The 18,599-nt window shown below is 41.2% G+C and overlaps 1 protein-coding gene across 1 annotated transcript in view; it reads left to right on the forward strand.

Moving 5' to 3' along the window:
* LOC126184416 (mucin-5AC-like) overlaps window positions 1-18,599 on the forward strand; it is a 309,546-nt gene that overhangs the window by 284,826 nt on the left and 6,121 nt on the right. Inside the window, exon 18 of the mRNA XM_049926804.1 lies at window positions 5,280-5,382. Within this exon, the coding sequence (XP_049782761.1) occupies window positions 5,280-5,382 (103 nt within the window). The remainder of the gene's footprint in view (window positions 1-5,279; window positions 5,383-18,599) is intronic.

Raw genomic sequence — 18,599 nt, forward strand, 5'->3', positions numbered from 1 at the left:
CACACACACACACACACACACACACACACACACACACACACACACACACAGCCGAGGTCAGCAGTACATTTGTAAACAGAAAACACGACACTACCCGATCGTAATTTGTAAAGGACATTTCAGGTTACCGTTTGTTGATAGTTTCTCTGACACTATAGTACCCAGTCACTATTCTCTCGTATTAGCCACCCAGGTAACATCTATTACAAATTATCAATTGCCTTTCGCAGTATTAGTAAGTATTGTAATTACAGATAAAGCTGAATTAATATTTATTGTGCTTTCGTGAGACATCCCTCCATAGTATACCAGGCTTGAGATGCTTAACATTGGTGTCTGTCAACTCCAGATAATTCCGCTGTGTGGTGCTGCATGAGTGATTCACCGAGTCGCGTGCTAGGTGGGCAGGGCTGTGCAAACTGCTGTTGTAAGCTGTTATTCGCATGGCAAAAATGTGTAACTTCAACATTTTTTACAAAATACTTGCAGTGCCTCTTAGCAGCTAAAATTTTGGCAGTACATTTCTTTCATTGTTTTCTTCCTGTGTAAAAAAATTTCAGGGTAGGTTTCGACATGTCTTATTGGACGATTCCATTATAAGTAGTTCATCTAAATGACTCAGTCATACTTATGATAAGAGCAGCAACAATTTTTGTTTTTCTTGTTGAACAGAAGATGGGAGTATGGCAGGTATTGAAATGAATTCTTGCTTTATCAAATGCTCAATATTTTAATCCTTGTATCTGGCCCATAAATGTAAAATTAGTTCTCATACTGTGAGACTATTCCCTTGGAAGTAGTAGTATTGTAGCGTTACCTCACAACTACTCGTTACATTGTTTATTTCTTGAAATGAAATGGATAATCATAGCATTCGTGTTGATGACAATTCCTAAAGGTAGGGCTAATGAACAATATTGTGTAACAACCTGTAACACTAAGCAGGTATTGCTATAATGCTTTCCAGTGTTTCTGTCTTGCATTCTGTGATATCATCACAGCTAATTCAATTATGTTGCATTAATCTGTGAAAAATAATTAATAATCCGTGAAAAATAATTAACTTGCGGTCTCTTTGAGTGGCTTGATTTCTAATATGCAATTGCAATTTCATTGTAACCTCATAATATTAGTTATATGCTATATAAATGGCTCATTTTCTTTAAGTTGACTAACTGATTAATTCAGCAGCAGTACTATGTAAATCAACATTGTTAAAATTAATATTCCAAAAGTTCACCTAGGAAGGAAAAGAAAACAGAGGAACAAGCATCTGGGTTTCCATGTAGAACATACAAGCTAGAAACACTTCATTTACCTGGGAAAGGATTTTCTTCAAGTGAAATACTGTAGAACGCCAACTATCGAAGATGATCAGGTCATGAACAACCTCACGTGATACAAAGACTTTGAATTTGGAAGGTACAGTGTGCAATTGACATCTGTACATAATTGAAACATAAAACATCATTTTTTGAAAGAACTGATATGTATATATGTAATGGTAGTAATGAACAAATGTTAAATTGTATACGGAACCACTGAAACATACAGACACCAATGAGCCATAACATTTTGATAAGTGACTTTTACAAAGGACATATTGTTATGACTGAGTGTACAAAAAGTGGCATATTGGAAATGGTTGCACTGGTTGCCTGTTTGCGTATTACTGTCATAAGCATGTGCGAAAAGTGGTCAAAGGATGGTGAAACCATGAATAGGCAACAAGCTGTCGGACATCCACACTACTGAGTATAGTGTCGGTGCAGGCACGAGTTTTTTACAGCACACCATTTGGTGTACATTGTCGGATGTGGGGCTCTGCAGCAGACGACCCCTACACTTTCTTACATCAACTCGATCCGTCATCAGTTACAATTTCAGTGGGCACAGGATCATCAACATTGGACTGTGCATCAGTGTAAATATGTTACCCGATTGGACGAATCACATTTCTTGCTGTATCAGTTCAATGGTTGTGTCCAGTTACACCATTATCCGAGTGAATCATTGTTTGAAACGTGCCCTGTGCTACAGACATGAGCCGATAGTGTTATGTATGGAGGACATTCACCTGAGCTTCCACTGTGTCTGTGGCAGTAATCGAAGACACGGAGACAGCTGTGGACTATGTAAACATTATTGTGACCACCTATGTACCTTCATGTTTGATGTCTATCCTGGCAGCCACGGCATCTTCCTACATCGTAACTGTCTTCATCACCAGGTCAGAATTGTGCCACAGTGATCTGAGGAGCATTATAGCGAACTTTCATCTATGAAACTCCCCCCATCAGAAACTGATAGAACGCATCTGGGATGCTATTGGGTGCCAGCTCCGCACCCACGAGTCACTGCCGTGTAATTTACAGGAATTGCGTGACCTGTGCATAGACATCTGGTGCTACAAATCTCTGGAACTCATCGGGGGACTTGTCGAATCTGTGGTAGATTGACACACAATGGAGCAGATAATCATAATGTTTTGGCTCATCGTTGTATATACATTCACACAATAGTATTAAAAAACTTTTTGTTTCCCTTTGTGAGGGGCTGACAATCTGGGTCACAGCTCCACAAATGCCATGACAGTTACAAATGCTTTAAAACATTTCATTGACAAAACAAATTCCTCTGTAGCACTTTCATCACCAGACTCTTGGTCGACCTGTATTTCGCTACCAACAACTTTGATAGCCATCTCTAACGCTCACTGTCATTGAGCAAGAGTTCTGCATCATTATTAAGTTTGAAAGAAGTTTATCAGTTTCTGTTTTTTCCAAAGCATTTAGCAAGTTTTTCCATGATAATTTTAAGGTATTTTCCCACACTATACTTTGAGCTTCAACTACCCAGTATATAGTGTGCTTCTTGATGCTGGCATGTATCTGTTTTGAAATGGTGTGTTGTGACTGTGATTCAGAAGTAGCAATTTTCCAATGACAGTGTTTCAGTAACTCTTTAGCTCATGGCCTGAATTAGGACTGATACGTTAGATAGTAGATTCTTCTTAGTTGTTGTCTCATTGAGTGCAGCAAGCGAAGAGCTTTGCTTGGAAACCCTGTAGACATGAGGTATTTTCGGTGTTTAGGAAAACCTCATTATGAAACCAACCACAAAAACCTCTACAGATACTCATGTGTTTCTGTGATTGTTGTAGTAAACATGGGGACATTAGTGGTTTTTCTCAGAGATCTTGGTTTGGCGTTCTACCAATGACTATCAGCTTCTGTTAGTACACTCAGTAGCTCTTTACTGTTTTTATTAGGTGTGACATTTTGTAGGTAGCATTTTAATATTTAAACCCATTCCATAAGTGCTATACTATTTTTCCATCTTTCTCCACTAAATGTTGAAGCCTTCACAAAACAGAACAGCTGCTATGTTATCAACTGATAAATTTTTACCAAAGAACACCCAAGAATTATAACTACTATGCCATGTAATATGTTGTTTTTTTACCTGTTAATCCGTGCTTCATTTGGCAATAATTTTCTTTTTCATGACGTCATTTTCCGTGCAGCACCTTTGTCTTAGCAATAATTTTGAGATCCAAAAGGCTCATACATCTACTGCTTGCCAGCAACAGAACAGTTTCTTGGCATTGTCAGTATCTTTCTACATTTCATTGCATCTAATTTCCTTTGAAATGAAGGCACTATGATTTTTAGTTTTAACTTTGTGACTTTCCTGGACGTGATATTTATAGGAAACAATTTGAATGCTGATGCATAATTGAAAAGTAGAGCAGAAAACAGCTGGAGTTTTGTAAATACAGATGTCGGGGGTTGCCACTGTAGAAAGAAGACAGCTAGTAAAGCTGTCAAGACAGCATAGGAGACAGTTTTTTGTGAAACCAAGCATCAGAAAGACTTGCTACTAAACTGGAGTGGCAGTTATAATAAAACATTTAATGTCAGTAAAACTGTTAGAGCAAATCCAACATAGATTGAGTTGAATGTAGAAATTTGCTCATCTCCGTAACCTTAGGACTATTTGAAGCTGAAACTGCCATTCTAACCTTGGAGTGAGATTTCTACTGTAGACTTATCAAAATCTTGATCTGCGACTGGCTGTCTGTAGTCGGTTTTGATAAATGCAAGACTGTTTTGGTGTTTGGGAATAATTTCCTGATAAAATTTTGTTGCATTTTTCCAACACTGGAAAGTCTGTGGAAGTGCTAATTTCATAATGATAGTGGAAAAGTATTTAATTGTGCTATCATAGATAAATCTGTGTTCCTTCCAGTTACTCGTTCCTGTTTAAATCGTATTATCTGATTGTAAGTATCAGGGCACCTATTGGTGAATGTTAATATGAGGTGTGTCAACTCTTCGCCTTTATGACATCTTGAACTCTGCTCCCGACACTTTCAGTAAGGTGTCTAAATGTCTGTGGAGGAAGAGCAGCCCATGCTGATGTGTTATCTATAGCTTGTGATGCCTTTCACATCATTGATATAATTTCTCTGGCTTGAATCAGTACAGAAGTTAAACTTTGATAAAATATATTAGTGATTGACATTACTGTGGGTAAAGTGGGTGGGTCCAGCAGTTGTCTATTTGCTGCCCTCAGGGCCCCTGAGCTACTGTGTTGCCTCTTTTATTGGAGTCACATGTAGCGTTGTCAGGTACAGTAGGGGGGGGGGGGGGGGGGGAGATAAGTATAAGTTTGCACTGTGTTGAGGCTGGGAGTATGCAAATGGAATCTGTGCAGATAGGCTGGTAGCCATGATAAGATCAGACAAGAAGGAAATGGAGAGCCAAATACTGAGGAATGTTAAGTTATTTGTTGTCATTTTTGTATAAATGAAACAGTGCTACTTCCAAAGTTAGGTTTTTGGTAAATATTTTACAGTTGCCAGTCGATTTCAAACACTGTGTGACTATCATCAGTGCTATTGTTAAAGCCCTAGCCCAGTTGATTTTGTACCTTGGGTCTGACTAGTATGTTTGTTTGATATGTACAGATATTATAGTTTTACTGCTTGTGTTTATAAGTCCACAGGGCTTTAATACTAGCACAAATAATGGTCACACAATGATCGAAATCAGAATTTTGTGCAATATATTCACATTTTCTTACATCTCTATAATTATGTAAGTATTTTATTCCATTGTGGATTACATTGTATCTGTACGATTCATTATTGGTTCAGATATGTATGTGTTGTCATGCATGAGAAGTTGGATGTGTAATGATATAACAGCATTTTAAGTGTCTGTATTCCATTTCCCTCCCTGCATCTTATGAATTTCATACTGTTTGCTTTTCAGCGTGAAGTAAACACATCAGAATTGATAATGATTGATCGGATGTTTGTGGCAGAGGAACATAATATTCTGGAGAAGCTAAAGGAAGAGGAACAGAGGGCAAAAGGTATTAAGCAATCTATAAACATTATGAGTTAGATCACATATTGTAGGAAAGTATAGTTTTTATTCTTTAGGAAAGGATAGATAATTTCCTCTCTCTCTCTCTCTCTCTCTCTCTCTCTCTCTCTCTCTCTCACACACACACACACACACACACACACACACACACACACAAAGAACACAGTCACCACTCACTCACATAGTTTCATCCACACACCTATTATTGCTCACTTCAAAACAGAGCAGAAACATTCAAATTGCTAAATCTCACCCATACCAATTTCTTCTCATTTACTACTCTCCAACTGCTTCTAAACCATCTTGCTGCGTCTTCTGTTGTCACAGACCTCCAACTACAAATCATTTTCATTATGTCTGTACTTTAATAACTCATCTGCTAACAACACTGCCTCTGTTGCTGACAGGTGTTATGGTAAATCATTTATAAAAATTAAGAGCAGTATTAGGGCCAAAGACAGAGTCTTTAGATACTCCAGAACTAACTTTCCTCTATTCTGAAACATAACTTTTACTTTCATGACATATTTTCTAACGACTGTTGCCTGGCTGAAAGATATGACAGACAAGTTGTGGATAGTGCCATGAATACCATGTTTGTATAATTTCCTAAGCAGCGGAAGATGATTATCGATCAGCTCAAAGGTATAAATAAATCTAAAAACAGCCCACTGTTGAATTTATCTTTGTGTGTAACATTAAGGATTTGCTGCAAGTTGCAGAAAGCTGTTTCAGTAGATTTATTTTACCTAACTTTGAGCAGTAAGTAGACATCCATTAGTCCAGCATCAAACAGTCCGAAACACCCAATGGTCGGGTCCCATCCCAGGTTCGGAGCCACTTGGAAGTGTCCACTTGTGCTGCTTTTAGACACAGTCAGCATTATTGGAATGAATTGGAAGCATTCAGACTTCACATGGCTGATCTCAGTTGTTGCCACACACAGGTTAAGTTCATTGTTTTCATTGCAAGCAATGTTTCGCATTTTTTTCCCTGCAGACTATGATTCATATTACACAAGGCGTATATTCGCTGGGACAACCATGAAATCCAGGAAGAACCCAGAAATTTTTTCATCTTGGAAAAATTTGGGATTTTTTTTAATTCCAGGTATTTTTTGTTGCTTCAGTTTTCCACTGAATTTTTGTAATTTTAATTGGTAAGAACTGATACTTCAGCGAAGGATTTTACTTTATCCTGCTACTGCAGAATAATACTGCAGCAATAAAACAAATACAAGATAACAACACCAAAATAGAGCTTTAGTTGCAAAAGAAATGTGCCATTTACAACAACAAACAGGATGTATATGCTCTGGGAAATGCGGGAAGAACCTGAGACACTTTTCATCTGGGAGAAACCTGGGATAAAAAACCAGATCACAGCAAGACATTCTCTTTCTGTAGTTGAGTAGTTTTTCTCGGTACTTACAAAAGTGTCCTAGAAGCATAGGCTATAAATTTCTCTTTTCCATCTGAAATTTGCACCAGAACAGCACCAATCCCATACCCGCTGGCATCTGTGTGTAGTTCTGTAGGTGCTTTCTCATCATACAGACCAAGTACAGGGTCAGTCATCAGAGCTTTTCGCAGCACATCGAAAGAATTTTGTTGAGCAGCACCTCAGATAAATTTAGCATCAGCTTTTAACAACTCTTGAAGTGGCCTGCCTTTGATACAAAAGTCTTTGATAAAACGACGGTAACAAGAACGTTATCCGAGGAAGCTTCTCACATCTCTAATACTTTTAGGAATCAGGAATTTTGTTATAGATCTCACCTTTTCTGGATCTGGCCGCACACCTTTGTTTGACACAAGTTGTCCAAGTACTTCGATTTATTTTGCTCCAAAGAGACACTTTCTTGGCTCAAGTTTCAGTCTGCCTTGTTGGAGTCACTTAATAACGGCCCTCACTCTTTTTATATGTTCATCAAATGTCTCTGGAGGACACTATAATGTCATCTAAATAACAAAGACACATCGTTCACTTCAGGTGACTTAGAAGATTATCCATCATCCATTCAAAAGTTGCTGGTGCATTACACAAACCAAACGGCATTATCTTAAACTCATACAGGCCCTCAGGGGTGCTGAATGTAGTTTTCTCACGATCAGCCTTATCTACTTCAATTTGCCAGTATCCCCTGTACATGTTCATGGTTGAGAAAATTTAGCCCCCTTCAGACAATCTAAAGTATCATCAATTTGTGGAAGAGAGTAAATGTCCTTTTTAGCTATTTTATTAAACTTCATGTAATCAACACAAAAGTGCCAACTGCCTTCCTTCTTCCTGATAAGGACCACTGGTGACTGCCATGGGCTCTGCAAACGCTGAATGATGTGATTGTTCATCATTTTCTCTACCTCATCGTGAATTATTCAACGTTCCGGTGCTGACACACGGTATGCTGTCTGGGTTATTGGTCGATGGTCTCCAGTGCTAGTCTGGTGCTTCACCTTCGATTTGTCTAGTTTGCTCTTCACCTGTGGATTGAAGCATTCAGAGAACTCTTGAAGAGTGGCAAGTAGCTTTTCCTGTTGGTCCGTAGCGAGATATGGTGGTAGTTAAGTTAGAAGATCTTGTCTCATAGTGGTTGCGCTAATTTTGCCGACAGACTCGGCATGAGAGGTTTCTATGACACTCAGCTGTTTTTCAATTAATGGCTCAACGTTTGCTATGCACATGCGCCTTGGAAGGATCTGCTGTTTCTGGCGACAGTTACCTATCCACAATTCACCGAATCCGTTCTTAAACGAGACGACAGAGGCTGGGATGACCAAGTTATTCGTCAGTGATATGCTTCTCTTACATTCCACTACAAGATCCATGGGTTTATGGATGGCTTGACATGTGACAGTTACCTTTCTAGTGCTGACTGCAGGAGTTATCACTTCATCCAGCACAAATAGTTTCCACACCCTTGGATCCGCATGTTCCTATCCATGGTTTCTCATCTCATCTAGCATAATCTTCGAGCGACAAAAATCTATAATTGACTGAGAAGCTTTCAAAAAGTCCCATTGTATTTCCTTTTAGCCACCTTCAGTAGAGATATTTTGTTGTTGACGAATACAGTTTTCTGCAACTGGTGATGGTATTTCTCCGAAATGACCGAGTATGATGCTCCAGAGTCAACAAGAGCTTGGGCTGGTTGGCCATCCATGAGGGTATCGACGTAGTTTTCTATCATTTTTGTAGTGATTGACGGCAGAGGATATTTCTTTTCAGCAGCCTCACCTCCAAGGAAGGTCGCACCCTTTAGTTTTCCTGGTTGCAGCAGCTAGGTGATCGGCTGGAGCTCCTAAACGGCGATGGAGACCTTGATTGGCGTGTTGGGGAACGTCTTCTCTAGCGGCTGGCTTGCGGCGAGGGTGACCTACATCATTCTGCACCCACATCTTATTGTTCATCTTCGTCGTCCCGGAGTTGATGTCAGCTAAGATCTTCCGGCACGGCCGTCATCAAATATCCGCCGCCTTTCTCGACAATAGTGCACCACATTTCCCAGTCGTCCACAGTGGAAACATACTGGTTGGTTACCCTGGGTCCTCTAGATGTCAGTCTTCTTTGGTGCCCAAACAGGTTCCTCATGTGGCATTGTAGGAACGTAACTCCGCCTGGGTCTCAACTTTTTCGCCGTTTTAAAGGGAAATGAAGGACGAGAGGTTGGGTTCAATGTCTCTTCTACTTCCTCCTTTATGACCTCTTGAAGCATCTCTGTTTTGTGCTCACCGAGCAATCCAAGTGCCTTCTGAACTTCCTCTCTCACTATCTGATGATGAACACTGGTGAAATCAGTTGCTTCTTCCATCACATACATCGATACAATGTTTGGAAGTCAAACTTCTTGCATGTAATTCTTTTTTTGATGCATTGTCTCGATATACTGGCACCATTGTATGAATTCGTCTGCTGTTGAAACCTCCTTCAGGAGTAGAGCTTGATACATGTCCTCAGCAAAACCCATCATGAGATGTGCAACCTTATCTTCTATCTTCCTCCTTCATTCTAGGATCCACTATTTTACACAGCTCCAAGACGTTTTGAATGTATGATGCTGTAGTTTCTCCTGGACACAGTGCCCTGCGCTTCAATTTATCTTCAGCCTCGCACTTCTCTCATTGTGTGTCACCGAAATACTTGCACAGTTCCACCTGGAATACTTCCCAGTTAATGAACTTCTCGCCGTTGTTCTCATACCATTGCTTGGCAGTTCCCTCCAAGTAGGAAAATACATTAGCCAAACACACAGTGTCATCCCATTTGTTAAATTTGGCTGTACGCTCATATACCTTAAGCCACTTGTTTGAATCTAGGCCATCGTCACCAGAGAACCCAGAAGGATGTCCCATGTGGTGGTACACAGTTGCTGTCCTCATAACATCCTCCTGTTCTTCTGCGTCTCATAGATTGTGATCTGTTGAATATGGCTTGAAGTCGGGTTTCTTGCCATGTAAACGGCGGCTCTGTCGTGGCCTGATGGGAGCCACTGTGTCATCGATAATGTGCGCTATAACAAGTTCCAGTAACCAGCATGTCCACCAGAATAATGTTACATAGAAGAAGGTGTTATTAGAAGAATGACGAACACTAACTTCACTTAACAAAGGTTTTATTCAGCACTTGCACATAGAAGAATGCGGAGCGAACTGCCTCTGGCCAGAACACACAGAGTATATATATACAACTACAGAACATTCCAGTACAATGATTATTTACATTTGTGGATACTTCTAGAATGTACTCGAACTGAATATAGAAATTAAAATTGTACAATCTAGGTGAGTTTTGAACTCACGACCTTCCATGCAACAGTTTAGTATCAAAACCACTAAATCACAGAGCTACTCAGCTTTTTTCTGCGACAATATGTTATTAATTTGTTTTCTGATTTTATTTTATTTCCGGGTTTTTGGCAGTCAAGTATTAATTAATCTTTTCCACACAGGCAGTCAATTTATTTTACTATTTGTGGAATTTCAAGTGCGCGTTATTATCTTCTGGGACGGATGGGATCATTGCGACTGGTCGTTTGAAAAGTGTTACTTTCAAAGTACATTTTATTATACGCATTTTGAGTTACGTTATGTGTGCAAACGTGCTTTGAATTTCTTAACTCACAGAGTGTTTCATTTTAATTTAAAGCTTAACACTTTGAGGGCCAGCCACTTTGAAGAATTTCGAACCCAGAAGACCGGACATTTATGCCATTACTTTAAATTTTACTGCCACATTTGTGTGATGTATCAAACTGCAACACATGCAAAAAAAGACAAATGTTATATATGAAAGCTTAGCTTTTCTTGTTGCTACACTATGTACGTTAATTTAAACCATCAACTTTTCCTATTTGTGTGTTCGAACAACTTAACAGTGATGTTGCTATAGGCTGACTACATCACGTGTCCTGTGCTCTGAATCACTATTTTTACATGCAACTCATCTTCCGAAAGACAAAAACCAAATTTCAGAAACTGTTTTCGCTGTCGTGTTTGCACGTTAAGGTCTGAAGTTGATTTGCTCGCGCAGTTAACTATGGCACCTGGAAAACAGCTATTTAGTCAGCACAATCGCTATTTCTCTTCAATTAGACTAGTTGTAAATAGTGAATCTAACATTTCTGCTTATTGTTCACTCTACAAAAAGCAACTCTGTCCATATTACCTGAACATTTTTAAAAATAAAATGAAACCTGACAGCCCAAGCACATTTAAAAACCATTTGTGTTTACATGGGAGCGAAAATCGACTGCAGGATTGGAGAACAGACAACCAGAAGTGGATTTCCAAATCGGTTTTGAAATGTTTACATGACCATGCAGAAGCGGTACTTGGAGATCAATTTACTAAATACAGTTTTCAGAGCCCCATGTAAACGCAATAAATATCTGCTATCATTGGCTGGCGAGATCAAATGACATGAGCTATGATTGGCTAAGAAAAGCACCTCACGATTTCAATGCTTCGGAAACTAACGTTCTGTGTTTATTGGAATTCGACTATATACTTTCGTAATACAAAAATATGCAGCATACATGTTGCTGCACATCAGAGACCTTTCCAAAACACATTTTTTTCTGGTGTTCGTTTCCTAAAGTGGCGGGAGGTTCTACACCGGTGTATAAAACCTTAACCATTCAAGGGATTGATCAGTTTTATGATCCCAAGGGAAGGTATATTGTCACTTAACACAGAAAAATCGTATTTTGGCCCGGGAGAAAGTGTAATTTTTTAACTGGGAAATCAGGAAAAACCCGGGAATGTTTTTTCCTTTTCCGCCTATACACCCTGAACAAAAAACAGTGCACACACAAGTGTCAAAGGCTTTAGAACGAAGACTGTGCAATACTTCATAACAGCAAACTGTTTTCAGTGAGTGTGATGTCAAAAATGTTTACCGTCCTGATATGTCATGGGAAAATGTTGCAAATGGTGGTTTGAGAAGTGTTACTTTCAAAGTAAATTTCTATTTATACAAGATGAATTACACTATGTGTGAGAATGTGTGGTGAGTTTCTTAAATCACAGTGTGTTTAAATCTCATTCAAAACTTAAACACCTTGAGGACCAGCCACTTAGAAACAATTTTGGGCGCAGAACACGAACCATTTATGCCATTCTTTAAAATTTTTCTGTTGTATTGCTATTTGATACATCTTAAACGGCAACACATGCTATAAAATACCAAGCTTCAAGGTCAGTTTTTCATGTTTATTTTAGTTCTTTCATAGATTACAAATTATGCAGTAATGATGCAAAAATTATCCTTTAAAAAAAGGGGGGGGGGGGGGGGGGAGACACCAAACAGCGAGGTCATTGGTCCCATTGGATTAGGGAAGGATGGGGAAGGAAGTCGGCTGTGCACTTTCACATGTAATTGACTTTTCTATGGAAAAATGCTTGCTGGAACATTTATTCAACCAGGTAACCCACAAAATGTTTGCTGCACAGTAGTGAAATTTGTAATAGTGTTTGTCAGAGATATTCAGCTGATGATGCAATTTAAGATGTGCTGTTAGGATCCTGCCTGATCGCATTCTCAGAAAAAACAGCAAACAAATTTTGATGACCAATATTGAATGCAAAAGCTTAGCTTTTCTTTTAGCTATACTGTATATATGTATATAAATTTAAACCATGAATTTTTCCTAGTTGTGTGTTCACGCTACTAAAGTGAAGTTGCTATTGGCAGAGTACATCACATGTCAAATGTTCTGAATATTTGCTGTCATTGGCTGGCGATATCGTGGCATGAGCTATGATTATCTGAGAAAAGCACATCCGAATCTCAATTTCAGTGATTCAGAAACTACCATACTGTACTTGGCAGAATTTGCATTTATACCTTCATAGTACTAAAGTATGTAGTGTACATGTTGTGGGAATTAAACATGTTTCCGAAATGTGTTGTTTTTTGCTGGGTTTAATTTCCTAAAGTTCCAGAAAGTTCTACGCTGGTGTAGAAAACCTTTACCATGTAAAGGATTGATAAGAATCTTGTCACTTAACACAGAAAAAAAAAATGCCCTTTCATCCAGGGTATAGTTTATTTGCACCCAGTAAAAGTTTATTTTCACCCGGGAAAAAAACTGTATTTTTAACCGGGAAATCTGAGGCAAAAATCTAGAAAATCCCCCCCCCCCCCCCCCTTTCCAGCCCTCCCTTGTGTGTTAACCAGTGTGATGGTGTGATGTGAAGCTGTATGTCCCGTCACCCATAAAATGTTTTTGATTGTTTTGCACACACTATGCAGTGATTGTGGACACGTCTTCTACCACTCAGATGTATTAATTGTCACGACCATAACTCATCACGCTTGCCAGATTGTCTGGTTTATAAGAAGGAGAAGAGATACAGGAATAAAAGCCCCTTGATCGTTTATCCTACACTGAGGCTCATCAGATATATGGCCATCTTCATATTGTGTCTGTGGTATCTAACTTTTGTTTCTGTCACATCTTTTCACCCTCCTCAGTACCCTAGTCCTGCCCCCTCTCCTGTCTCACTCCTCTGCGGCTCCCACACTGTCCCCTCCGGGTACCACTCCCCTTACCTCGTTGGAGAAGTTCCCCTTTTTCAGCATCTGCCGGTGATAGGTGCCCCTCTAAGGAGCCCCCACCCCCAACTTCTCTCAGACTGGAGGCCTGCTGCCATAAACCGGCTGTGGGACCCACAGTCCTTGTGACCCAAGGTCACCCACTCTTTCTCTCAGTTCCAGATCTTGCTGAAGCCTGTTCTCTCTCCAGGCCCTGCCCTCTTTGACCTATGAAGGAGGAGGAGGAGGAAGAGAAGATGAAGAAAAACAAAAGTAAAAGTCTTTGGACAAGGCCCTGTGGTGCCCCCGGAGGTATCAACTCCCCCCTTGCAACCTGAATCAGACCTCCTGTTTATACATGTACATATTCCTTGTTAGTGGTGGATGGTGACCTGGAGACGTGACCAGTTTCGGCCCATTCGCCTTCCATTTGGATCTCCATTCTGCACTTCTTCAATGGAATTGTAGTGGATACTACCATCACTTTGCAGAGTTGCAATTCTTTATTTCCTTTTACTCCATTGCTTGTGTCATCCTCCAGGAATCTTGTTTGCTTGTGTCGTCCTCCAGGAATCTTGTTTTGCTGATGCTCACTCTCCAACCGTTTGTGGGTTTCGCGCTTTCTGTCAGAAGCATGTTGGCCATTTGAGGTCTTCGGGTGGTGTCTGCATGTTGGCCTATACAGACGTTGTTAGTACATGGCTTCCCCTTCATATAAAATTGGAAGCAATTGTTGTCCAGGTTCTCTTGAACTCTGGTCATTGTTTACAATCTCTGTCTCCTTCCTGACAGACCACCTACACCCACTGCCCTAACTTCCTTCCCCCCTCTCAGTGGGCTCCTTTCACTTCCGGCTGATCCTGTGGTGGAGCACTGCCCCTCCTATTCATTGGACAAATATATTGTACTAGAACTGACATGTGATTACATTTTCGTGCAATTTGAGTGCATAGATCCTGAGAAATCGGTACCCAGAACAACCACCTCTGGCCGTAATAATGGCCTTGATACGCCTGGGCATTGAGTCAAACAGAGCTTGGATGGCGTGTACAGGTACAGCTGCCCATGCAGCTTCAACACCATACCACAGTTCATCAAGAGTAGTGACTGGCGTATTGTGACGAGCCAGTTGCTCGGCCATCATTGACCAGACGTTTTCAATTGGTGAGAGATCTGAAGAATGTGCTGGCCAGGGCAACAGTCGAACATTTTCTGTATCCAGAAAGGCCCGTACAGGACATGCAACATGCAGTCGTGCATTATCCTGCTGAAATGTAGGGTGTCGCAGGGATCGAATGAAGGGTAGAGCCACGGGTCGTAACACATCTGAAATGTAACGTCCACTGTTCAAAGTGCCGTCAGTGTGAACAAGAGGTGACCGAGATGTGTAACCATTGGCACCCCAAACCATCACGCCGGGTGATACGCCAGTATGGTGATGATGAATACATGCTTCCAATGTGCGTTCACCGTGATGTCGCTAAACACGGATGCGACCATCATGATGCTGTAAACAGAACCTGGATTCATCCGATAAAACGACGTTTTTGCCATTCGTGCACCCAGGTTTGTCGTCGAGTACACTATCGCAGGCGCTCCTGTCTGTGATGCAGTGTCAAGGGTAACTGCAGCCATGGTCTCTGAGCTGATAGACCATGCTGCTGCAAACGTCGTTGAACTGTTCGTGCAGATGATTGTTGTCTTGCAGACGTCCCCATCTGTTGACTCAGGGATCGAGACGTGGCTGCACGATCCGTTACAGCCATGCGGATCATGCGGATGAGATGCCTGTCATCTCGACTGCTAATGATACGAGGCCGTTGGGATCCAGCACGGCATTCCGTATTACCCTCCTGAACCCACTGATTCCATATTCTGCTAACAGTCATTGGATCTCAACCAATGTGAGTAGCAATGTCGCGATACAATAAACTGCAATCACGATAGGCTACAATACAACCTTTATCAAAGTCGGAAACGTGATGGTACACTTTTCTCCTCCTTACACGAGGCATCACAACAACGTTTTACCAGGTAACGGCAGTCAACTGCTGTTTGGGTATGAGAAATCGGTTGGAAACTTTGCTCATGTCAGCACGTTGTAGGTGACGCCACCGGTACCAACCTTGTTAGCATGCTCTGAAAAGCTTATCATTTGCATATCACAGCATCTTCTTCCTGTCGGTTAAATTTTGCATCTGTAGCACGTCATCTTTGTGGTGTAGCAATTTTAATGGCCAGTAGTTTATTTGTATGGATGGTGTCCCATCTGCTCTGTTCTAATCTTGGGACCATTTATCTCCTTATCAGTGTGGCTTTCAAGAAGGAACAATCTCTGATCGATCATTTGCTTTGATGGGAAACTGCAGTGTGGCAAGCCTTTCCTCAGCGCTGCCATCTTGTCGGGGTTTTGTTTTATATTAAGGCCTACAACATGGCTTGGCTCCATCACATCTTTTTACACTGCACGAGTGGGGTCTTTGCATCCATCTTCCAACTTTTATTCACCAGTTCCTGTCCCACCAGGTTGTCCCTAGATAGAGTTGGCAACATTGTCATCCCTCTGCAGACCATTAGAATGGCATTAATTCTGTAACTGGGCTGGTTCCCAGTTGGTATCCCCTGTGGAGTGATAGCTCCAGGTTGCTATCAGATGCACTTCTCCGTTGACACACTCATGTGGTTTTCAGTTTTCACCCCTTGAATCGTGGATAATGCATTTCTGTTGCTGTACAATGGTCTGTCCTTGTCCAGAGCCCTACTTCGATACCTAGCACCTGACCATGGTCCCTCAGTTCTGTTTCTTGGGTCTTCTTTTTAACGATAAGCTTATTTGGTACAACATAAATGCCTTCTGAAGATTTGCTGTTTTCTTGTAAACTAAATGTCCATCACTTCCTTGCCCACACCTCTTGGGGCACACAGATCATTTGACTCTTCTCCGCCTTTATCGGGCCTTAGTTCTCTCTGTCTGGACTATGGTCGTCAAGTTTGACTCAGCTGCCCCTTCCACACTGGTCACTTGGTCCTGGTCCATCATCATGGTATCCGTTTGGTCACCAGAACTTTCCGCGCTTTCCCTGTCGATAGTTTTCTGACTAATGTTGGGATCCCCCCCTGCCCTCTTTCAGTTTGGTAGGCCCAGCTCCTTGTTTCCAATACCATCGCTATCCGTTCTTTCCCTGTACGCACCTCTTTTTGCGGCTTTCAAATGTCACCCACCCACTGCCCGACCTCAGGTGGCTTTACTGGTTGGGCTCTGCCTTGCTTCTCTCTGATGCAATTGCCACCTTCCTTCTTTGTCCTGTTTCCCATGTTCTCTCTGAAACACCCCCACTCCCCCTCCTTGGTTATTTCCGTGGTCCAGGATTCTGATGGATCTGTTCCAGTGTCCAAAAGTCTCCATTGCCGCAGTGGTTCTGTTGTTTGTTCCACCCGCTCTTACAGGAGATTTGGGATGCTATTTGTTTTTTTACAGTGACAGCTCTCAACCTGCTGATCATGTGGGATATGCCTTCATGTCTTCTGTTGGCACAGAACACTATCTCTTGCCTTCCATGTGTGGGATATTTACTGCAAAACTGACAATAATCTATTAGGCCGTCTACTTTATTAAGCAGTCCTCCTTCACCCAGGTTTTGGTATGCATGGGCACGATGAGTGGTTTTCAGGCAGTTGCACAGTGTTTTTTCCAGACTCCCCTTGGTCTCTTCAATCCGTGACCTCAGTTGTGGCCCACCCCACTGTCTGATAATCTTTATGTGATCGTGGGGACTCCCACCACATGCCATTCTTCCCCCCCCCCCCCTGCCCCCCCCTCTCTCAGTGAGAATATACCATCCTCTGTCTTCTTTGTATCAGTCATACCAGGTTGACCCCTGATTTTTTACTCCGTAATGAGGCCTGCCCTCCGCTCCCCTTGTAGTTGCAGGGCCCCTGTCATGAAGATCCATATTTTGCTGGACTGCCTTTGCCTTTTGGCCCTTCGCACTAATAATGCCCTCCCATCTTTCTTGTTCCGGATGTTAGTGGATGACCGTCTTATGGCTATGTCCGTCCTGTGTTTTCTTCAGGAAAGTAGTTTTTCCTCCCAGATTTAAGTACCTGAATTTCATTCCACAATTGGAGTCCCTCGGTTAACATTGGCATTGGTTTGGGAGGCTTTAGGCCTTGCATCCACACAAGCCATGTTTTTTTCCTCTTTTTCACATTTTGTCTGGTCTTTTTTATGATTTTGTTTCCTGTTTTCTTTGTCTTCTTCCCCTGGTGTTTGGCCCATTGCCATGGTCATGGTATGGTATGGTGTGGCGATCGGGATGGATTGGTGGCAGTGCTGGTGCTTCATCAAGCATAGCACCTTTGGCCCCCAACCATCCTACAAATATTCTTCTTAATGCAACTGTGTATCTTTTTCTGCAATGACAGTGAAAAAAACTCGGTGCTTGAAATGACCGCCATCACTGTTTTTGTTAAATGATATGATAATTTATTTTATGGAATTTTCTAAAATAGCTTCATTCTGACATATTTTTACATGGATGTGCTATGTATGATGGACTGCTTTCTTCTATTCTTCAGTGGTGACTTTTCTAATAGCTTTGTTGGTGAGTGCTTGGATTGTAGACAGAGTATTTCTTAAATGATTATTATTGCAACATGACCTTCAATTTAGGTCCATATCAATTCTGCTGGGTCGAAATGGCAGTGATGAAGTGGCAGCCTAATGACTGTGTGTCCGTGTGTGTTTGTCAGCTTGTCAGTTTTATATCTTGTGAACCATTGCTTGTGGAGAGAGATTAGTTCTGTAAGCTCCACCATTTTAAGATTATCATTTATTTTGACATCACTACATATCAGCATCTTGTCAGCAACAGATTAGCTAGGAACATCATTAAGAATAATTTCTGCCAGTGCGGGAACATAATGCACAAAACATCTCTCTCGGCTGACCTTGTGCAGCAATCCCCTGTCCAGGACAGCAGTGTTGAGATTTTCTCCTAACAACATTTTGCAGACTTGCCTCTGACATCATTCAGTGATCACAGCATACAACGCTAATGGACCCGCAACTGTAAGAAATGAAAACAAACAAAACAATCTTAGCACACAACAAACTATCCCGTAAGGCATCAAACTACCTAAAGCTTGAAGCATAGTGCATAATGCAAT

Source organism: Schistocerca cancellata, chromosome 4 (genome assembly GCF_023864275.1).
Source record: "Schistocerca cancellata isolate TAMUIC-IGC-003103 chromosome 4, iqSchCanc2.1, whole genome shotgun sequence".
Taxonomy (NCBI): domain Eukaryota; kingdom Metazoa; phylum Arthropoda; class Insecta; order Orthoptera; family Acrididae; genus Schistocerca; species Schistocerca cancellata.